Genomic DNA, 24,894 nt, shown 5'->3' with positions numbered 1-24,894 from the left:
TTCACATGAATCACATAGAGGTCATAGAGGCCAGCCATTCCGCCACTGCACAAGGATGATGACTCGCTGGCCCATGACGCGAAAGAGAAAGCTGATCTCCTGGGCCCCCTCTTCGCGTCCAACTCGACTCTGGATGACCAAGGTGCACCACCACCGCATATTCCGCGGTGCGATTCATATATGCCGGAGGTAAAAATCCGGCATGGTGCCGTGCTTAAGGCGCTTCTCACCTTGGACATTCACAAATCGAGCGGGCTCGATGGCTTTCCCCGATAGTGCTGCGGACATGTGCTCCGGAACTGGCGCCGGTCCTTACCCGTCTTTTCCGGCTCTCCTACTCATCAGGCATAGTCCCGAAATTATGGAAGGCGGCTTTAGTGCACCCGATCCCTAAGAAAGGTGTACGCTCAGATCCGTCCAACTACCGCCCCATTGCCATTACCTTCATTTTCTCCAAAGTAATGGAGTCGATCATCAACCGCCAGCTCTTGGGATACCTAGACTGGCACCAGCTGATCAGCGACTGCCAGTACGGTTTCCGTCAGGGTCGCTCAGCTGGTGATCTTCTTGCGTACCTCACCCATAAATGGGCGCAAACGGTTGAGTCGAAGGGAGAGACGTTGGCGGTGAGTTTGGACATAGCGAAGGCGTTTGATCGGGTGTGGCATAAAGCGCTTATAGCGAAACTGCCATCCTATGGGCTTTCCGAGCAGTTATGCAAATGGGTCACTAACTTTTTGGCTGATCGGAGCATCAAGGTTGTTATCAACGGTGCATTCTCCGACTTAAAACCCATAAACTCTGGTGTCCCGCAAGGCTGTGTGCTATCTCCTACGCTGTTTCTTCTGCATATCAATGATATGCTGCAAATCAGCAATATTCATTGCTATGCAGACGACAGCACGGGGTATGCTTCCTACACCGGCCGTGCAAACATGTCCCGGGATAGCGTCGACGAGAACCGGATCAAACTTGTGTCTGAAATCGAGACTATGCTTTGCAAAGTCTTGGAATGGGGCCGACAAAATTTAGTCCAATTCAACCCCAAGAAGACACAAGTTTGTGCGTTCACCACGCCACAGCTTGTATTGGCATACTTGGCGTCGATATATCGAGCGACGTTCAGTTCCGTGGTCACTTGGAAGAGAAGGCCAAACTGGCCTCTAAAAAGCTTGGTGTACTCAGTAATGCGAGACAGTACTTCACTAAAAGCCACCGCCTGCAACTTTATAAGGCGCAAATTCGGCCTCACATGGAGTACTGTTCTCACCTCTGGGCGGGTGCTCCCCAGTACCAGCTTCTTCCATTTGACCGCATACAACGAAGAGCGGCTCGAATCATCGATGATCAAGTCATCTCCGATCGGCTTGATTCTCTAGCATTGCGTAGAGATGTGGGTTCTCTCTGCATCTTCTACCGCATTTATCACGGGGAGTGCTCAGAGGAGCTGTTCGGGTTGATTCCAGCGGCCGAATTCCACCATCGGACATTACGTGCAAAGTACCATCCGCATCACGTAGACGTCTGGCATTCCACAACCGCGCGTTTTCTTCGAAATTTTTTGCCTCGCACAGCCACTTTGTGGAATCAACTACCGGCAGCGGTCTTTCCGAATAGATACGACTTAGGGACCTTCAAGAAAAAAGCATACTCCATACCTTAAAGGCTGGCAACGCATTTCTTGACACACCTGTTGTTGCGATGTCCATGGGCGGTTGCCTCACCTCTCCCCATCCCGTGAGCCTCTTGCCCGTTTGCCCCCTCTCATATAAAAAAAAAATATAGAGGTGACTTCGCAATTTTCAAAACAAGATAGTTAAAATGAGATTGTTTAAGAAGGTGTAGCTTATGCAAAATATGTAATCTTACAAAACATTCAAAACTCATGAAGCTGTTAATAGATGCTAATTCGGCAGTCAAATTGCCACGAACACAAAATCGACATGACGTGCAAAGCTTAAGTGTCTTATTTATAATGAAAGGTCGCCCGTGACTATTTATGTCAGTCAACTGCTGGAAAAAGTCACTGATAAAAACCAAATTAGTGCGAAACTGAAGTAGCGGTGGGCAGTGCAATTTAAGTCAAGATCGTCACAATAGGTTGGATGACGCAGGACCGATCTTCGTGGAAATCTTTAGGGGACGCCTTTGTCCAGCAGTGGACGTCTTCCGGCTGATGATGTGTGATGTTTATACGATGCCACGCGACATTCACTCTTATTATTGTGTTGTTTGTGATCATAAAACTATGCGGGCAATCACACCCGCCCCGTGAAGCTTAGTACGAATCTGGCTTTTAGCAGGAGAGCACATATTTCGTATTCGTATCAAATATTGAAAGTCATATGAACAACAAAAAATTTAATTCAGTATCACCAGACATTAACTTAAACTACATACCAACTATTACAAAACCACGATCTAAGAAAAACAAATAAAGTAAACTCAATCAAAAAACCCTTAATTGTCTTCTCACTATCCCTAAACTCTCACTCAATCAGAAAAACGATAGACAAGTACGTGTCATCGTGTAACTGGTAAAATTGCCTCGTCGAAATAAGTAGCTACATTGATATAGAGATTCTAGAAGCGATATAACAATTTTTGTTATGAGTTTGGGACAATAGATAGCAATTTGGAGCTGAGATTTTTTTTAATGAAAATAAGGGGCGAGACGAGCAGTACGTTCAGTGGATGGTAACTGATACGCCCTGTTCATTACAATGCAGCGCCGCTCAGGATTAATGTAAAACCCTAAAATTCTGAGAGGCACTACAACTGCGCTCGTCACCTTGAGGTGACATGTTAAGTCTAATTTGAACAGTAATTTTACTAGATATGGCGCCTTTCACACGCACAACTGCTTAACGGCAGATATAGGCGTCGTTGTGTAACCCATAATCTAGCCGGGATCCGGTGCAAAGGAGTCTCCCACTGGTAATTACTAACAGTCGTAATGAGGCTGCAGAATTGGGAGGATGTATTATAATAGTATTAAACGTAATTTGATTGAGCTTGTATAACATTGCGTTCATATCAATTTCATCAAATTAAGTAGATATTTAATAACTGTCTCGTAATGATTTGTCTGTAAACTTGTAAACCAAATCATGTTTTTCTTCAAATATTTCTATAAATTATATTTATTGTGCATTTCTTAAGGCAAAGAACTATAGATGTTTTTAAGAAAGTCTTTTTATGGATCTAATTAGTACATTTTCTTTCATCCTTTAATATTTTTCCTACAGGTGTACGTTCGTAGGGGTGGAGGATGACTAAGGCGAAATACACAAAATATTTTTCTTCGATACTATTTTTGTTTATTTTATTGTTGGTAAGTAAAAATAGTTCTGTAAATTATGAGATTTTAAACAATTTGCTATTTTTTTAAACCCTCACTTCGGGGATTAATAACATTAATAAAATTTTGTGAGTACTCTTTTGCACTGAGCCAACCGTTCGAGTGACTGAGTCGTTCGTTGTTAAATCTTGTATGTCTTGTTCAACAACTTTGTTCGCGAGAGGTCGCGGGTTCGAGTCCCGCATCGTTCATAAAATTTTCTTTCGAAACTTCATTTATCAGATTTTGTCCATACCTTGTGAAGACTTAAAAAACAATTACAAATTGGACAACATAAAAACACATGACAAGTGAAATTCCTCGATAAAAATAGACATACTTGATTATGTAACATTAATGGCACATCTAGTGATTCAATATCTGTTAGATACAAATATAAATAATTGTTTTTGTTTTGTTCGTAAAGTTTCAATGCCGACGCCGAGTTCTTACATCTGGGTTACTCTTTACGATTATTGCAGTAATACTTTTACTCGTGTCTTTATTAGATTTTTACTTATTTTACACTGAAAAATGGAATTGAGTTTCGTATGATTATAAATTTGGATATAGAATCTTTCGAAACTCTGCAAATCTATATATATATATATAAGAGATTTCCACGTATATAGTCACTCATCACGATATCTATGGAACCATAAGGCGTAGACACTTGAAATTTGGTAGAAATATTCCTTTCGCCAAGTAGAGGTCAGCTAAGAACCGATTTTCCAAAATTCCATCCGCAAGAGTTTTTTTTTTTATTATGAACAGAGCAACGTCTGTCGGGTCAGCTAGTTTTGTTATAAAATAGTCCTCAACTCCTAAACTAATGAACAGATTTTAATGTGGATTACTTCATGGAGTGCCGTTTAGTCCAACTTGAGGATAGTTTTTATTTCGATTTGGTACATAATTATTTTTATTTCCAATATTTATTTTTTAAGGATATAATATTTTCTTAGAAAGAATTTATTAACGCACGGTTAAACAGTTCTGCTGTGAAATAATTTCATTATTACAACAGGGAGCATATTTGACAAAATATTTCTTGATGTTATGAAATATTATAACAAATTCATGAAAAACAGTATTTTATTTATTACGTACAGAACAACGTCTGTCGGGTCAGCTAGATCAATTTATAGATTCTTATAAATATGGCCAATAAAATATTCGAAGTAAACTAACACAGATTTGGTAATCGCAGCATTTACTTTCCTAAGGTTTTCTTTGAAAACAATATACCAAATTATTCAGTTTTATCTACATGGAGTATGTAAGTAGTAAACATTGTTGGGAACATTTGGAAAACTTTTAAATAAATAAATCAATAATATTAATTGATGACTTAACATTTTAGTAACAACTAATATCAATGATAAAAATAATATTGAAATCCCCTTTTTTGTGGAATAGGAGGACAAACGAGCGTACGGGTCACCTGTTGTTAAGTGATCACCGCCTGCCACAATCCCTTGCAACACCAGAGGAATCACAGGATCGTTGCCGGCCTTTAAGGAAGGTGTACGCGCTTTTTTGATCGTACCCATGTCGTATCGTCCCGCAAACACCGCACAAGAAAGTTCATTCCACAGCTTTGTGGTACGTGGAAGAAAGCTCCTTGAAAACCGCACTGTGGAGGACCGCAATACATCCAGATGGTGAGGATGATATCCTAACATGTGGCGTGTCGTGCGAAGGTGGAATTCGGCGGCAGGAATCAGGTTAAACAGCTCTTCGGAACACTGCTCTATTAATGACGCCCAGTTTCTTTGATGCCAATTTGGCTTTGCCCTCCAGATGACCACGAAATTGGCAATCGCTCGAGATTTCGAGACCCAGTATTCTGATATTAGGCGAGGCTTTAAGGGAAGTGTTGTCGAAGAGCGGTGGTACAACAAATGGGATTTTTTAGTGATAAACGCGCAAACTTGAGTCAGTTGAGGTATAATTGGACAATGTTCAATTTTCCCCATTCCGAGACCTTCTCAAGAGAGGACTCGATAGAAGACACAAGTTTCTCCCGGCACTGGTCGACGATTTCCTGAGAGAGATCTGCATGGCCCATGTATACGGTATCACCAGTGCTATCGTCTGCATAGCAATGAATGTTGGAGGTGTCCAACATATAATTGATATGCAGAAGAATCAGCGTGGGAGACAGCACACAGCCTTGGGGCACTCCAGCATTCACTGGCTTCAGGTTCGAGCAATATCCGTCGACAACGACCTGTATGCTGCGCCCAGTGAGGAAGCTGGAGGTCCACTTGCACAAGCTCTCGGGAAGCCCAAATGATGGAAGTTTTGAGAGGAGCGCCTTGTGCCATACACGATAAAAGGCCTTCGCTATATCCAGGCTAACTGCCAGGCCTTCCCCCTTGCTTTCAATAGGCGCAGCCCATTTATGTGTTAGGTATACTAGAAGATCACCTGCCGGCCGACCATGGCGAAACCCGTATTGTCGGTCGTTGGTCAACTGGTGACCCTCTAGGTATACCAAGAGCTGACGGCTAATTATGCTCTCAATGATTTTGGAGAGCAGGGAGGTAATAGCAAAAGGCCTGTAGTTTGCCGGATCCGAACTGTCTCCTTTTTTTTGGATCGGATGGACAAGGGCTGACTTTCATGAGTCAGGGACTACGCCTTTAGAATAAGAGTGCCGGAATAAACGCGTTAGCACCGGCGTCAACTCAGGGGCACACGTTCTAAGCACGATTGGAGAAATGCCATCCGGCCCACTCGACTTTCTGACGTCCAACGAAAACAGAGCTCGCCTAACAGTTTTCTGTCTGAACTGTACTTCAGGCATAGAGCTCTGATACCGCGGGATGGTCGGCGGTGTTTTTCCGTTGTCGTCAAGAGTCGAGTTGGAGGCGAAAAGAGCGCACAAGAGATCGGCTTTCTCTTTTGCCGTACGGGTCAGGGTGTCATTCCTCATGTACTTACGTAACGGCGGCATGGACGGCTGGCTGAAGTTAGATACGAATTTGGTATCCAATTTTGAATAAAAATATTGGAACTTGAATTTGATGCGGGACTCGAACCCACGACCTCTCGCGTTCCGTGCGAGTGCTCTTCCAAATGAGCTAACCGTTCTAGTGCCGTATCGTTGATAAAATCTTGTATGCTTTGTTAAACTCTCAGGCTGTGGCTTCATTTACAGGATCTGATTGAACTGTTCAACCCCAATATTTGCATATTATTAGGATATTAACTTGAGATGTCGCTCTTGCAAATGTAAACAATTTGTTATGTTTTTAAAGTAATAACCCTCACTTCTAGAATTAATACACATATAGAATTTGAAATGTGTGTTGATCCTAGAAGTGAGGGTTATCACTTAAAAAACAATATCCGGACGACCGAGCCTTGCTTGGATCTTTAAGAATGTACAAAACTTGACCAAAAAAAACCTAATAGGACATCTAGATTCGAACCGGGGTCTACTGCTTTCCGGATCACCCAATGACTCATCTGAGCTATTATAATAGTATTATAGTCTTGTATATAGTTGCGAAATAAACCTTTGTATTCGAATGTTATTGTAACTTTTTCTCATTAAAACATGGATAAAATGACTTTTTTTTAAATGATACCTAGATCGATTTATCGCCCCCGAAATCCCCTGTATACGAATACCAAACTTATTCTGGTAGGCTTTATAAAATACTAGCTTTAAGGGGAAATGTATGCACTTTTATAATAAAGTCCCAGCCACTGTTCAGGCATTATCTATACATAAATTTATATGTTTTATCAAAAAATGGCTGTGTCGTAAATCTCTAAAATGAATATCTAAGTGATCGGACAGTCTGGGACTAGATTTTGATTGTTTTACAGCGATAGAAATGACTGTATAGGAATCAATTTTGAGAAAATAAATGCCTTTTTTTTACAAGATTGCTCGTTTAAAGATATAAGTCGATTTAAAAACATTACAAATTGTTTAGAACAGTTGTAAACATGCACAGTTATTACGAAAGCAAGCGGCCTGTAAAATTGACGTCACCTAGAATAACCGAGACTTTCTTTGCGTCGTCAACTTAGTCGTTTTTTTGAAAGCGAACTATAAAAGCATTATTGACGCCCTATCTCATTTACTCATTCAACGACACTGTTAGCAAAATGTATCGACTGGTCATACTAACTTTCGTATCGAGTGCCCTTGCGTATTTAGATGGTGATATAGATTTGACAGATGGAATAAAATTAGTTGGAGTGCCTGTATCTAATAGTATAGAGGACGAAGGGCGGTCTTTGGGCGCTTCGCCGTTTTACAAAATTGCGAGATTTCTTCAAGGGCATGAGTTGCATGTAAAATTGCCAAGTTTGATTGAGAAGGAGAAATTGAGTCAAGTTTTCGCCGAGTCGCTTAAAGCTGTCGATGAAACATATAAAGAAAAGGCTGGTGAGTCAACAGATTTGTCAATAACAATACATAATATTTTAAATCTCCCTTCATCGGCGAGTCGGACTCGCCCATGAAGGGTTCCGTAGCAGCAAGTAACATAATATAAAAGGTCTTGTAGTTCGTTGGAACTTTGATCGATGTTTTACTAATAGTGTATCTAGATTTCGTTCAAAACAATTTTTAGTGGAAGTTTGCATGGTAATGTACATCGCATATTTTTTTTAGTTTTATCATTCTCTTATTTTAGAAGTTACAGGGGGTCACATTTTTCACACACATACCACTTTAGAAGTGTCTCTCGCGAAAACTATTCAGTTAAGAAATAAAATGATATTAGAAGCCCCAATATAATTTTTGAAGACCTATCACGTATGGGTTTGATGAAAACAAATTTTGAGTTTCAGTTCCAAATATGGGGAACTCCCATAATTTATTGTTGTTTTTTTTTTCCTATATTTGTGTTAAAATGTTAATGCAGTTCACAGAATACATCTACTTACCAAGTTTTAACAGTAAAGTTCGTTTTAAAAGTAAAAGCTATAAGCTTCGGAAAAAGTGGCTGTGACATACGGATGGACAGACATACAAAGAGACATGACGAATCTATAAGGATTCCGTTTTTTGCCATTTGGCTACGGAACCCTAAAAAGAGAGGTTTTTAATTCTATAATTGAAAATGTCTCTAGACTATTGCACGTTATTATGGGTATTAAATGAGACTCTGCTATCCCTCTCGCCCTGTAACTGTTGTTCGCTCAAGTCGACTGAGGGAGTGTGATTTGTCAGATCATAATTAAGTAATTTATACACAATTATAACTATATATTGCAAATTTTTTACTTTATCAATATAGATAAAAAGTAATAGTATTTCTTATTTTTAACAGTAGCTTGATGAACTTTTCTTTCTTTCTAATAAGTTATCTAGAGCTAAGGGGTCCTTCATAGGTCTTGATATTCAATTTTACAATAAAATACCAGGCATATACAATTAAAGCTTCTTTGACATAGAAGGCTTACTATAGTAAAGTAGATTATATTGAGGACTAGTTGTCCCGGTAGACTTCATACTACCTTAATCGATAAATAAAAGACCTAAACTTTTGCATAAAATAAACTTAAAACAAACAAAAGGACTTCTATTTTTAAGTGTTACCCGTGTTTTAAGGAAGTTTATTTTTTACCTCCTTAGAAAGTTAGAAAAATATAAAAATTCTAATAAGTTATTCATTTTAAACTATAATTTTTATTTGATTTCTGAACGACGGGGGACACGTCAAAGGAAAATCAAAATTGTTGGTTTTATTTAAATACGAGGATTTTCATGTTTATTCAAACCTTTTAAACCTTCCCTGGACTTCCACAAATAATTCAAGACCAAAATTAGCCAAATCGGTCCTGCCATTCTCGAGTTTTAACGAGACTAAAGAACAGCAATTCTTTTTTATATATACAGACAATAATGATGCATGGTTCTTTTTTATTAAATTTTATATTAAACTGTCTAAGTTGTTATATGATTTAAAAGATGGGCGATCCAGATGGGGATGGGGTTTCTTACTAGTTCTTCTCCCCATCTCAAAGCCCCTTAACAAACTGATACAGCTCCATTACCTTTACCAAGTGTTGCGTTATTGTCACTTCATATTGTAAATAAATATATTAATCTTAGATTAAGGATTGGTCGCGCTGCGATCCAACTAGATACCGCACTATCTAAGAACAATAGCTTTTTTATTACGGCAACTATTAGATGCTTGTGTGCGTGGTATCTTGACACTCAATGGCATTCTTCAAATTTTGTAACATACGCTTCGTGTTATTTACATTGAAATTAATAAAATACAAAATACCTACTGATGATATGTAAGCCCAGTGTCTTTCTTATTTCTTATTTTTACATAGTTTTATCACGCAACCCGGCATTTTAGTTTCAATTATTAGTAAAGTGTAAAAGAACATGTGGCATGTCAACGTCACGCATTGTTCGAGACTGGCTCGAGTACGCCCACTTGTACGTAGTATTAGTTGCCGCACTTTGCGACTACGCCTGCGGTATCTTCTCTGTCTTCTTTTGCCGTGATTTAGCGCTGCATTGGCACTATCCTTGTATAGAATTAATAAAAACTCCCTCCCTATATACACGGGTAATTTTATTCAATTTTCGTATATAAACTATTATAAATTATCTTATATACTATTCGTATACTTATAAACGTATATTATGTAGTTAAAGTATAATGAGAACCATTAAAGTAAGATGAACAGAAGCCTTATCTTATCATATGAAGGGTCCTTTAATGCGAGTAAAGAGATACTTTTGGGAATCCGGACCCTTGAGGAACAACCTTCATGTTACACGATATGTTATCATTGGTAGGCTTTCTAAGATGATTATGTAGGACAATATTTATAGCATAATAGTTATTTTTAAACAATGTTCAAAGGCAGTTTAATTATTGAACTAAAATAATGATACAAATTAAATTTGTAACCAAAATTTATGAACAATGCGGGACTCAAACCCGCGACCTCTCGGGTTCCGTCCGAGCGCTCTTACCAACTGAGCCAACCGTACGAGTGACGGTTCGTAAATCTTGTATGCTTTGTTCAACTCTCAGGTTGTGGCTTCAGCTGCAGGATCTACTTTACCTACAGTTGATAGCCTGCTCAGCCCCAATTTTTGCATATTAGGAAATTGACCTAAACGAGCTGTTTTGACCTTAGTCAAGTTTCTGATCTTTTTAACGACAACCGAGTGAAGTCAGAAATTTGTTATGTATTAGGTATTGGTATGAGGTCTATTTTGCAAACTTCCATAGTATTATGTTATACGGTTTGTTATATTGGGTATTTTTGTGCTCCAAAGGAGGGCTATTACAGCAATTTATAATATGCGCCCATGAGACTCGCTTCGGAGATAAAATACAAGTTGATAAACATCCTAACCCTTCCCTCGATATATCTTTTTATGAACACAACTAGCTACTGCCCACAACTTCATGCGCGAAGATAAAGTTTTTTTTTTTAAATAAAGTTTGAAATTGTAGTTTTACGATAAGATACGAATCTCATGTCCTATTCCAGTTCCGGTTCCCGTTTTCGGTCCCGTTCCCAACATTTTATATGAAATTTATCTTAAGGAAGATTGCTATGGCAAACTAAACCTACAATTGGTATAGTTATAGCGTTTGTATAGGTATGTATTGGTATAGTTATTTCCGACATAAAATAATCTATGTCCTTTCCCAAGCTCTCGTCTGTACTAAGTTTCATCAAAACGGTTCAGTAGCTCCAGCGTGAACGCGTAACAGACAAACTTGCATTCACATTTATAATATTAGTAGGGATTTATGTTCGAAAAAATATTACTGAATTAAAAAAATTGTGATTTCAATTTAATTTGGGTAATTGTGATTGGTGAATGATGATCATATCCAGGTCTGTATTCGACGAACGAGCAATACACGGAGCTAGGAGACGAAGCTTCATCACTAAATGCTAACTGAAGTCTCTGGCAACTTTCATGTTGACTTAGGGCCATATTACACCGAGACACCACGGTGGCGCCACCAGTCACCGTAACCAATTTATATAATATATACAACTCTATAGGGAGTTACTCACCTGGCGTCCGCTTGGCTGCGACACCAATTTGGTAGCGCAACCAGCTCGGACCCGTCATGAATCTGGTGCCTATGTGATGTCTAGTTTGGTAGGTTACGGTCGGTGGTGCGACTAGTGTTTTTTTATTTCTTTATTTACATAAAAGTTTATAAAAGAAAATACTTATAGAAAACCACACGAGTTTGTAATATATGCTAACAAAGAGTTAAATCTTGGTACGTTAATTTCAGAACACTAGTGTCAGTTAAAAATATTGTGTATAAAAGGCATTTACTGTCTCAAAATTGATTCCTTTAGAATTCTTTTTAATGACATATCTAATATACTAGATACTACTACCGCTTCGGAAACAAATGGCCCTCTGAGAGAATTAAAGCGTCGCAAGAAACTCTATATTTATTATATATGACTTAAAATGTTTGATTTCAGTTTTTTCTTAATATTACAAGGATTTATACGGTCCCGTACATCAGTGAGTAATAAATTAATTAGGCTAGGAAACTATGATTTCGTGCGTTCGCCATATCTATTGAGCGCTCTCGGAGTGCATAAACGGTCCCGTGTGACAGCCCGCGTGCAAACAGGGTGTTCTACTTTATCCCAGTATATTATTATTGAAAAAGTTTTTTTTAATTGAATATTTCAGCAGTACCTGCAGCGGTAAAACTTCAGTTCAGTTTCGGAATAGTCACTATATTGCACCACCGTGGTGGAATATTGGCCTAAATCCACAGCGAAAATCATAAGAAATTGCACTGCGGGAATATTTTATTGACTTAAATTTATTGCAGCCACATCCTTTTCAAAAGGATATCACAATATAAAACGTTAATGACGATCACACAATAAAAAAAAAAACTACGTTTAAAAAAACCGACTTCAAAAACTGAAAAGTATAAAATAACTTAAAGATTCAATTCATACACCGCTTATGCAAACCTCATACCTTTAATATTAATAAAATCCATTGATAGGGTTTTAGTAGGTGCCTGCCCGCTTGGGTTGTTTTGTTCTAGACGAAGCTATCCCGCTCAAAGGTACCTGCTATTACATTTAGCTTGGCACTAAACTATTAGATTTCGTTGCTTTTAATTATCATATAATATATGTAAACCCAATATAACTTTCAATAACCTCATAAATTCCATACCAAAAATAAATCTCAAAGAAAAAACGATCATAGGTATAATGTTTGGTAATAACTCTCATAATATTAGAAATAAGGACCTAATTAAAAATATAGAAAAATTAATTAATATTTCCAATAACACAAAATCTAAAGTGATGATGTGTACATTCCCATACTCCTCGGATTTGACACAGGAGCAAAATAGAAAAATATTTAAATTAAATACAACTTTGTATAATGCGACATTCCACAACAATGAAAATTTAATTTTATTTGACACAAATAAATTCATTAATTATAAACTGAAAATAACCAATGGTAACCTATACCTACCATTTAGAGTTAAGCGACAGCTGGCTACTTTAGTAGCTTATAGTCTTAGTCAACAAACTACTTCCTCTGAAGTATTATTTAATAAACATGCCTCTATTGGGCAAAATTGTAAAATAATCGACATACAAACCCCTATTGGGGAATGTATTAGTACTAATGTACAAAAATATAACAATGAAGATTTTTCTTCAATTAATTTAAATTAAGTTATTCGACAAGGGAGGACAACTCTTGCAATATCATACAAAATAGGCAACAGTCACCAAATATAAATGTTACTGCTATAGATAATAATAATATAAAGCTCATAAATATTGTTCACCAGAATATACAAGGTATCTCAAGTAAGGAATTAGAAATTGAACTGTTTTTGAGCTGCTGTAATATAGATATATTATGTATTACAGAACATTGGCGTAAGAGTCATCAGCTCCAGTTTAGTTTTAGAGAACATAAAGTAGTCAGTTCGTTTTGTAGAAGTAGGGCAATACATGGAGGTTCCCTAATTATTATTAATAATAGATTAAAATGTAAAAATAGAAGAGATATTGTTAATCTCTCTATAGAACAACTAATTGAGATAGCTTATATAGAACTAGAGCAATTTATTATTGTAAGTGTATTCGCCCCCCCACTGCATCATATGAACAATTCCAACATAGAATGGAGGAGGTACTATCAAAATTTAGCAAAACTAGCAAGTCAATTATAGTGTGTGGAGATTTTAATATAAACTTGCTTGAACCTTCGGCCAATTGTACTAGCCTTAAAAATTTATTTCAAAGTTTTAATTTGTTCAATGTATTTTGGGAACCTACTAGAATCACTTCTACAACAGCAACCTGTTTAGATAATATTTTTACAGATGTTACTATTACTAGTTAACTCATAATTAATAATCTTCAGTCCGACCACAGTGGGCAACTTATAAAAGTAAATACAAGATTGGACAATGTCAGACCAAAAAAGGTGACGATTATACCAGTTACGGATAGCCGTCTTGAGAGGTTTAGAAATAATTTGGTAAATACAATACCATTTTTACACTGTGGCAAAACTGCTAATTTTCACTACAACTTAGTCTTCAATTCCTTCTGTGAGGAATTTGACAGGATTTTTACTCCAGTAACGGTGACAGTAAACAACAAACATAGTTTTAATGATTGGGCAACAATGGGTATCCACAAAAGTCGTAAACGCTTATATGACCTTTATTATGAGAAACATTACAATAATAGTGAAGAATTTAAAATATATGTAAAAAAATACTCCAAGCTCTTTAAAATAGTTTGTCATGAAGCGAAAACACGTTTCATTGCAGATAAAATTAAAAACAGTATTAATAAAGTAAAAGCGACTTGGAGTGTAATTAACAATGAAACTGGTAGATCGAATTGCCGTAACACCTCTATCTGTTTAAATATTAATAATCGCGTTATAAATTCGGAAATAGAAATTGCAAATGAATTTGATAAATACTTCTCCGAAATCCCGATTGTCACGACCAAATACCTTAACTCTTCGCCAAAAGCAGCATATGATATGCTTAAATTACACGTACCAGTATCTTCTACTGATTTGAAATTTAAGTATGTTACAGGTAGCGATATAATAAAAATCTTCAAATTAATTAACCTAAAAAATACAAAAGACCTATGGGGCCATTCGACTAATATTGTTAAATACATACTTGACATTATAGCACCTGAATTAGTAATAATATTTAATGAATGCATAGATGAGGGTGTGTTCCCTGACCTCATGAAATACAGCAAAGTTATACCTTTGTTTAAATCGGGCAGTTCTTTTGACCCTGCTAATTTCAGACCTATTTCAGTGCTGCCTGTTTTTAGTAAAATTTTTGAAAAACTTTTGCTTCAACAGCTACAAATGCATTTTTGTAAATTAATGAACAAAAATCAGTTTGGTTTCACTAGGGGCTTATCAACAATTAATGCGGGTACTAGACTCATTGAGCACATCTTTGACGCCTGGGAAGAGTCACAGGATGCATTGGGCATTTTTTGTGATTTGTCAAAAGCATTTGACTGCGTCCACCATGAAACTTTACTTCTAAAACTAAAGCATTATGGAGTGAAAAATAGAGCCCTTAATCTGTTAAAATCATATTTAAGCGAAAGAGTTCAGATAGTCAATGTTAATGGCAAACGGTCTTCGGGTAAACCTGTAGGAATAGGTGTTCCACAGGGTTCTATTCTCGGTCCTTTCTTGTTTCTTATATATATTAACGATCTACCGTTTGTGGTAGATGATAGCCATGAGATTGTATTGTTTCCTGATGATACTTCACTTATTTTTAAAGTGAAGCGACGTGCGGATATTGATAACGAGGTAAGCAATGCACTCTCAAAGATAGTGCGTTGGATTGAGACGAATAATCTGCACTTAAACAGTAAAAAAACAAAGTGTTTACGGTTCATTACACCAAACACAGCGGAGGTACAAACCAACGTACTTATAAATGACCAGAGATTGGAACTTGTGGACACTACGGTCTTCTTGGGTATCACGTTAGATAAAAAGCTTCAGTGGGGTCCACATAATACCCATCTAGCAGATAGACTCAGCTCTGCGGCATATGCAGTTAGAAAGATTAGAGAGTACACGAATGTTGCGACCGCTAGATTAGTGTACTTTAGTTATTTTCACAGCATCATGACGTACGGTATATTACTATGGGGTCATGCTGCTGACATTGATATAGTGTTTGCACTGCAAAAGAGAGCTGTTCATGCTATATATCAGCTTGGTTATAGACAGTCTCTCAAAGAAAAATTTAAAGAAATAAAATATTATGACTGTTTATTGTCAGTACATTTATGAAAATTTAATATATGTTCACAAAAATCGTCACCTTATTTCTCTTAATAGTGATTTTCATTATTATAACACTAGAAATAAGGGATTGCTTGTAACTAATTCTAGTAGGCTTCATAAGATACATAATAGCTTTAAGGGTAAATGTATACACTTCTACAATAAAGTCCCAGCCACTGTTCAGGCATTATCTATAAATAAATTTAAATGTTTTATAAAAAAATGGCTCTGTCGTAAATCCTATTACTCCACTGCTGAATATCTAAATGATCGGACAGCCTGGGACTAGATTGTGATTATTTTATAGCGACTGTACAATATTGTATATTTTTATTGAAAAGAGCGCAAAAAAAAGAATGCTGGCAGAGTTTCTTGCGCCGCTTCTTCTCTCTCAGAGCGCCATTTGTTTCCGAAGCGGTAGTAGTATCTAGTAGTATAAGAAATGACATCAAAAAGAATTCTAAAGGAATCAATTTTGAGAAAATAAATGCCTTTTATGCCTTTTAATATAATTTTTTTTTAAAGTAACTAAGGATAGGCCTTCGAAAATTGCCCCGCGCTTTAAAGAATATATTATATCCCATGAAACAGGAATGGAAAAAAAGGAATCGACTCCGAAAAAATGCTGTTCGAAACTCTATTTCACGTTTTTGTGAGACACTGAAATATCGTGAAGAATGTTTGTTAGCTATGAATGACAGGTAGACGAGTAAGATCAACTTATCGGGACACGGATTATAATAAAAAATAATCAAATTGAAAACCCTAAAAAGCCGTATGAAATATAAATTATATCATCCACGTAAGCAAAAATATTCATAAAAAACGTTCATAAAATTAAAACTACGAGGCCAAACTTTGTTAAATTTTTATGGGACCAAACGGCAAACATTTTGCATCAAAGTAGAAATGAATCATATAAATCGGATCATAAATCTCAGTGTAATCAGTGTACATACATAAAAAAATACCGATGAAATTGAGAACCTCCTCCTTATTGAAGTCGGTTAAAAATGAAACTCTCTCTCGGAGTGTTTCATTTTCAAGTGCCTTTATTTTTTTTAATTAATTTTATTACAAATGGCTAGTCGAGGAACATTTTGTTTGAAAACAATTCATTTTGTTGAAAAGGGCCATTGTTTGCAGGTTCTTGTGAATAAACCCCATTTTCAATGAAACTTTTCTTTTATGAAAATAAGGGACAGGACAGTGAGGCAAATAAAGAACAATAAGTGGGACTAAAAGAAAATAATAGAAATAAGAATAAAATAATAAATTATTCATTATTATTACTTTCGAGACGAAATAGGAATAAAATCTAGGTACAAATGATTTAAGTTGTCTTTAGTGTTAATTCTGCCAATATTTGTTTTTCAAACAATTCGACACGTGTTTTGCTTCTACACGAGGCATCCTCAGGACGTGTTGTCTCGCCAAAATCTGGCATGAGACTGAGATTTAGTCTGTGCCAGTCCAGTGCCTGTAGAGGCGAAACACGTGTCGAATTGTTTTAAAAACAAACATAGGCGGAATTAACACTAAAGAAAACTTAAATCATTTGTATAATTATGGATTTCCGCAACCCCTAATTCAATAAAATTTCATAAAATCTAGGACTACAAAATATTTTTTTGTGCGTGACCAAACTCTGCGAGGCGAATGAGGAACAATACAATATGGTTACCTTCAACAAGAGCTATTATACAATTACTTACAAGGCCAGTTGTACTCATGTTTCATTATCATCATGTGGTAGTTTATCACCTCGTAACACATGAGGTAGGTTTTTCCCCCAAATTCATAAATAAATAAAACCCCTATTTTGCGACAGCAATATAGATTACTAGCTTTTACCCGCGACTTTTACCGACGACCCGCGTGCGGGTGCAATACTTACGTTAGGCAGCAATTTTTATTTTTTAATATACTCACTTTGCAAATAATAACACAACAAACTGTTGTGGTTAACACAGTTTTAAAAGCCACAGGTCTAAATTTAAAAAATTCTCGAACAAATGTTTATAAATTATTTCTTATCAAGTGCCTAAATACAAATTTTCATGGTGTTATCTTCCATAGTGACAAATTTTCATAAAAATTTCCACCCCCTATTTCAACCTTGCCAAGCCTTTTATTCGTAATAAAAGGTAGCCTATGTCCAATTCCAAGATAGACAGGATATCTGTGTACTAAATTTCATGAAAATCGGTTCGGTGGTTTAGGCGTAAAAGCGTAACAAATAAACTTACTTTCACATTTATATACAATATTGTCGCATTCATTATATCAGCATTTAACTGTATATATTATATTTTTAATGCTGACTCATAATAAAACAAAAATAAAAAATATATTTAGGGGTAGAATCAAATAAATAAAATAGATGTTGGCCGATTCTCAGACCTACCCGATATGCGCACAAAATTTCATACAAATCGGGTTAGCCGTTTCGGAGTAGTTTGGTAACAAACACCGGGACACGAGAATTTTGTGTATGAGATTTATTTCTTTATAACATAACTAGCTGACCCAGCAAACGTTGTATTGCCGATATTAAAATCGCGATACAAAAGTAACTGTTGATCGCAGATGGGTGAAAATTTGAAGTTGTATGTATTTTTTAATGCTGACTCAACAAATTTAAAAAAATGTCAAAAAAACTAAAAAAAAAATTCGTGTTAAATCCTTAACATTTAGGGGGATGAAAAATAGATGCTGTCCGATTCTCAGACCTACCCAATATGCACTCAAAATTTCATGAGAATAGGTCAAGCCGTTTCGGAGGAGTTCAAAGTTTAACACCATGACACGAGAATTTTATATATTAGATGTAAATGCAAGTGTTATGTTAAACAAAGAGGTGATAAAACCGATGGAATCTGTTATATTTCTTGGCGTTACTCTGGATTCCAAATTATAACGAGAATTTTATATATTAAAAGGTAAATTAATTCGTTCACGTTAATTGATCTCAATAAAATTTGTTATTCCTGTAATAAAACATAATGCGAATAATAACAATTATTATTTAACTTCCTTTGTCTTAAAAGGTGTTGATGATAGTAATTATTTTCAAAATATCCAATTAATGAAGACTAATTTATCATATTGTTTCCGGCATGGGAATCTTTTACTTTTCCTCTGAAACGCTCACGTTCTGCGCCCCCGCAACCTATTGCATGCTGAGCTGTTTTCGCGCCAAACCGGGCACCGTCCACTTGAGACCCTTTATGGATATAGAGGAACAAACATAAACTTGTTATGCCTACTACTCGGTTGGGTCGAGTTAGTAAGTCTTTTGTTGGGCGATGTATATGCTTCTACAATATGATCCCAGAAAATGTTAAAAACAAATGTGTTACGAAATTTAAAACAATTGTTAAAAAACGTTTGTGTGGAGAAAGGTTTTAATAGCATAAACGATTTTCTTAATGACACCACGGACTGGGAATAAAGCGAACACCCTCAGGCTCTTTAATTATAAATGTTTATTGTACGATATCACATTGTAATCCATATTTTATATTAAAAAAAAAGCCCGCTGAGTTTCTTGCGCCCATTCTTCTCAGGTCTGAGGCAGTCTCTTTTGAATGGTTGGTAGTTTTTGACGTTCAATAAGTGACTTTAAATCCTATTTTGAATAAAAATATTTGAATTTGAATATCCAGTTGTGTTTTATCGTTAATAATAGTCGAGGTATCAGCGGTTTATGTTACGAGTTGCTAGACAATCTTGGTTATTGTTAACAAAAAAGGTGATTTATGATAGATTGGTGCTGTGAATGACGCCGCCTCTTTCAGAGTTGACTATTTTGGTAAACGCGTCAAAATAAAAATATTGCAATTGTTCGCTTTGTTATATTTTTGCTATAGTGGGCACGTTACATTACGATCTTATGATTTCTTTCAAAAAAAAATTTTTTTTTAAATTCACAAAATAATGTTCCCGTTGTATGCTAAACAAAAATGGCCGCCGCCAGCTAAAGCCGAATAAATACTAATATATTTTGTGTTCAAAAGCGTTATGCTTTATTGTCTGGCTCTTAGACCTAAGATCAATTAGTAATACATCCGATAAATAATTATTTGTGGTGTTTTTTCTAGGGATACGTAGATATTGGCAGTTTTTTGACGGCTGTCTTGCAATGTCCACGGGAACACGGTAGTATAGGAACAAAGAAACGCTTGCCGTATCCACTTGTGCACTGGAGCGTATATTTTTTTATGAAAATAAGGGACGAGACGAGCAGCACGTTCAGTTCCATGGTAATTGATACGCCCTACCCATTATAATGCAGTGCCGCCCAGGATTCTAGAAAAAAACAAAATTTGGCGGCACTACAATTGCGCTCGTCCCTTTGAGACATAAGATGTTAGGTCTTATTTGCCCAGTAATTTCACTGGCTGCGGCGCCCTTCATTACTACTTCACGGCAGAAAAAGGCGCCATTGTGGTACCCATAATCTAGCCGGCTTCCTGTTCAAAGGAGCCTCCCACTGGTTTATACTCAGAAGTGGTAACGAACGTGTGGTCGATTTTCGTTTGTTGCATCATTTAATATAATAATATTGTAATTTAAATGATTTGTAAATCGATGGAAATGTAATCTTGAAAGAATGGCAATGAGTTTCTTGCTACTTCCTCTCATTAGCTCAACACTTTACGAAGTAGCGGTAGATTCAATAAGAAAATTATTTTTTTTATAAATGTATATTAGACCTGAGAAGAAACTCAGCGGGCTTCTTTTTTTTTTCATAAAAATATGGTAAAATTGGAATATTGTACAATAAAATTTATTATTTAATAGCCTGGAGGCGGTCGCTCCATTTCCAATCTGTGGTATCATTAAGAAAGTTATTTATGTTATAGTAACACCACATAAAAGTTTTTTAACAATTCCTTTGAATTTCGTACTACCTTTGTTTTGAACATTTTTTGGGATCTTATTGTAAAAGCATATAAAACGCCCCTCAAAAAACTTACTAACTCGACTTACAGCCGTTTTCAATAACGTATCTCTTTTCTCACCTTTTTTCCTTCTAGTCAAGTCTATGCGAGCAAAACCCTACAGCCACATTCGCTTCACCTTCGCACGACACGCCACAAATTAGGATATCATCCCCACCATCTGGATGTGTGGCGGTCCTCCACAGTGCGGTCTTCAAGGAGCTTTCTTCCTCGTACTACGAAGCTGTGGAATGAGCTTCCTTGTGCGGTGTTTCAGGGACGATACGACATGGGTACCTTCAAGAAAAGCGCGTATACCTTCCTTAAAGGCCGGTAACGCTCTTGTGATTCCTCTGGTACCCAAGTTGCAAGAGAGTGTGGGCGGCGGTGATCACTTAACACCAGGTGACCCGTACGCTCGTTTGTCCTCCTATTCCATAAAAAAAACACACTAATATAAAGCTGTCTCCACATTAGCGCTCGCGAGTGCCCACGACAAACTCCAATTTAGTTATGGATGGTTTCACTACTATGCTTCGTGGTATTCCCCAATTAGTGTTGGCTCTTAGTCGCGCAAGTGATTCACGTTGTAGCAAAAAGTGCTAAGCACATGATCGGACTTGGTACGGCCTAACCATCGGACGCTGCACGTACAGGTATTTGAACAATCTACTCGGCCAAAATAAAAAAACTCAAACAGGAAAGTTATTGTTTAAGGTTTGGTTTTTTATATAATTTGTAATAGCATGGAGGCGGTCACTCCATTCCCAATCTGTGGAATTATTACGAAATTCATTTATCTTATAGTAACCTTCACCACACAAACGTTTTTTAACAATTCTTTCGGCATAAGTTTATGTTTGTTCAGGTGTTAACATTATGGTTATGACAGTTTCTAGCAAATTCACTTATGTGCACATTATTCTTAAATACACCTATGTACATACATAACATTATCAAGAACATATTGAGAGGCAACAGATAACATGTTTATTTCTTTAAAATTTGCTCTCAATCTTTCTTTCAGACCTAGGTAATAAATAACGCGAATAGCTCTCTTCTGCAGCACAAAGATACGAAAATCTAGGAATCACCGTTGTCATTACATCAGGCGTGAAAAACTTTCTAAATTCTCTTAAAACTACTTCAGTCTGTATAAAAGTAATGGATCTATACATGCTATTTGATATTTCTTCACTTCTAAAGATTTGAATAAAATATTTGAAACTGAATACAATAATTGTAGTATGATTTTAATGAAATTAAAATTAACCTTAAATAAAATACTTTTTAAAGTATAAAAATGCGTATGTAAACTGTGTTTTTACATTAGATTATTTTAGTTAACCCGAAATTTCGTGACCTTTTCAGAGGACGTTGCAGGGGGACTGAAAAGTGCCATTCGCGCTGAACTAAATAATATTCTCTATAGCAATGCGATATTATTTTTATAGCATTAATTATATTCTGGTTTTCGTATGAGGTCTTACCAATATTGTAATTTTTAGCTACAGGTCGTGGTAAGGGCGATGGTGGTACCGGGTCCTTGGCTCTGTTGGGGCTGATGTTTGCGAAGACCATTGGAGCAGCTGGTATTGGTGGATTGGGCTTACTCACAATGAAGGTAATATAAGTTTCCTGCATTAACAGTCACACAGGACAACAGCTACTGTGACTGTATAAAACTAGGTTTTAAATGAAATTCAAATTTCTTGGTGTTTCCAAATTGACTTGATATCCTAAACAATTTGTTATGTTTTTTTTTAAAGTGATAACCCTCACTTCTAGGATTAATACACAAATAAAATTTTATGAACGATGCGGGACTCGAACCGATGACCTCCGGCGTTCCATGCCGGTGCTCTAACCCCTGAGCAAACCGTTCGAGTGACGTATCGTCATAAAATCTTGTATCTATTTTACAGGATCTATTTTACAGTTGATAACCTGCTCAACCCCAATATTTGCATATTAGGAAATAGACTTGAGATGTCGCTCTTGTTATGTTTATTATGCTAAACAATTTGTTATGTTTTTAAGTAAGTACACAAATAAAATTTAAGATGTCAGGGCCACAACCTGAAAGTTAAACAAAGCATACAAGATTTTATGACGATACATCACTCGAACGCTTAGCTCAGTTGGTTGGAGCACCGGCACGGAACGCCAGGGGTCGTGGTTTCGAGTCTCGCATCGTTCATATAATTTTGTTTTTGAAATTTTATTTGATATCGTACATAAAGTATGTACCGTAAAGCTCCCTTGAAGCTTTTTAAAGATTCATTTACGTTGAAGGACTTACTGTGTAACTTACATAAGTAACGGTACGGTAAGTTAACGGCCATTGTAGTTAAAATACCAACATAACGTGACACTTTCTTCTAGCTTCTTCTTGAGTCAGAAGGATTTTTATTAATTATTTGTCATTTAATTCAATATTTAAACATTTAAGTGCACTCTAATATCTTATGTTTTTTAGTTTCGTAAAGTAAATGAGAATTATTTTTATCATAACTAGTGTCTTAATGTTTGGAGATGGTTTTGAGTCAGTTATTAAAAGGCTTCGCTTAAAAAAATATAATTTTTAATCAGAGATAGAAAAATAAAGTCAATCCACTGCAAGGCTTTACGAGCGTCCCCTATCTAAATAAATTAAACGAATTTTATGGCTTCTTTCAAGGAAATACGGCTTTTGCTAAATTGTAATTTGTCATTTGGTCAATGTTCATGGATCTGGAAAATAAAACGTGGTAGGGTCACAGATTCCTTTTGTTTCTGTTCTTATTCATTGAATTATCATCAAGATTGTATGCCGTATTCTAAAAAACATAAACTAGTTATGCCTACTACTCGGTTGGGTCGAATTAGTAAGTCTTTTGTTGGGCGATGTATACGCTTCTACTATATGATCCCAGAAAATGTACACAACAAATGTGTTACAAAATTTAAAAGAATTGTTAAAAAACGTTTGTGTGGGAAAGATTATTATAGCATAAACGATTTTCTTAATGACACCACGGACTGGGAATAAAGCGAACACCCTCAGGCTCTTTAATTATAAATGTTTATTGTACGATATCACATTGTAATCCATATTTTATATTAAAAAAAAGCCCGCTGAGTTTCTTGCGCCCATTCTTCTCAGGTCTGAGGCAGTCTCTTTTGAATGGGTGGTAGTTTTTGACGTTCAATAAGTGATTTGAAATCCTATTTTGAATAAAAATATTTGAATTTGAATTTGAAAGGGTATATCTTGTTTGTTCAAATTAATTAATTGCAACACTGTTCTCCATGTGCCATCTTTATTACGTCATCTGTGTTCTAAAATATTTATATTAATCTGTGTACTGTTCTGTAGTCTGTAACCTTTTTGCTGTTCGAAAAATAAGAAGATTAGTGCTCAGTTTGCGATTTTCAATTTTAATTTATAAAATAGTTCTGGAATAACTTTATTATATACTTTTATAAATTATCTTTATTCAACTCTCAGGTTGTGGCTTCATCTACAGGATCTACTTTACAGTTGATAACCTGCTCAACCCCAATATTTGCATATTAGAAAATTGATTGTGCGATCGGACAGAACCCGAGAGGTCACGGTAACGAGTCTCACATCGTTCACAAAATAGGGTTACAAATTCAATTTGTGTATTTTCTTGTTTAATTCCAGGCTCTGGCAGTTTCGGCGTTAGCCCTAATGCTGTCAGCTATAGTTGGTATCAAGAAGCTGACGTCACACGACGACCACGATGACCATCAAGTCATCTACGCCGGCCACGGTCACCACAGACGAAAGAGAGATCTACACACGCCGCTACCTTATCAAGGATGGACTGAATATCGACTGTAGAGAATTATCAATAATAGTCACCTCGACGATTTATGAATTATTTAAAGTTGCTATTATTATTTTGCAATAATTTATTAATAGAAGAAGAACACTGACCTGTATAAATAAATACCACTGGACAATCTGTTCCATTTTCTCGACAGCAAATTATTGTGCCTATTTGAAGCGCCACTCGCGAGCATCCAGAGAACTAATTTTGACGTAAAGTACAAAATGGCTGCCAGAGAATAGTACTCTGAAGTATTTTAGCATTTTGAATTAATTTCGTTCGTTTTCTGTGTTATTTATACTTCAGGAATCAACGTAATATAGTACACATTTTTTTGTAATTAGTTTCCACCATCTATCGTCGTCATCACTAGTTTTAGTACCGCAGACTCTCGTTATGGCCAACAGCGCCAAAATGGCGAATATCAAA

The 24,894-nt window shown here is 36.3% G+C and overlaps 1 protein-coding gene across 1 annotated transcript; it reads left to right on the top strand.

Moving 5' to 3' along the window:
• The first annotated feature begins 7,468 nt into the window (after window positions 1-7,468).
• On the top strand, window positions 7,469-24,476 carry LOC126980056 (uncharacterized). The gene is made up of 3 exons (XM_050829677.1): window positions 7,469-7,751; window positions 22,135-22,250; window positions 24,297-24,476. The coding sequence occupies exons 1-3, from the start codon at window positions 7,469-7,471 to the stop codon at window positions 24,474-24,476; spliced, it is 579 nt and encodes a 192-aa protein (XP_050685634.1).
• Window positions 24,477-24,894: the final 418 nt, after the last annotated feature.

Source organism: Leptidea sinapis, chromosome 4, assembly GCF_905404315.1.
Source record: "Leptidea sinapis chromosome 4, ilLepSina1.1, whole genome shotgun sequence".
Taxonomy (NCBI): domain Eukaryota; kingdom Metazoa; phylum Arthropoda; class Insecta; order Lepidoptera; family Pieridae; genus Leptidea; species Leptidea sinapis.
Note: the sequence above shows the minus strand (reverse complement) of the source record. Positions and strands in the feature narration are given on the sequence as shown.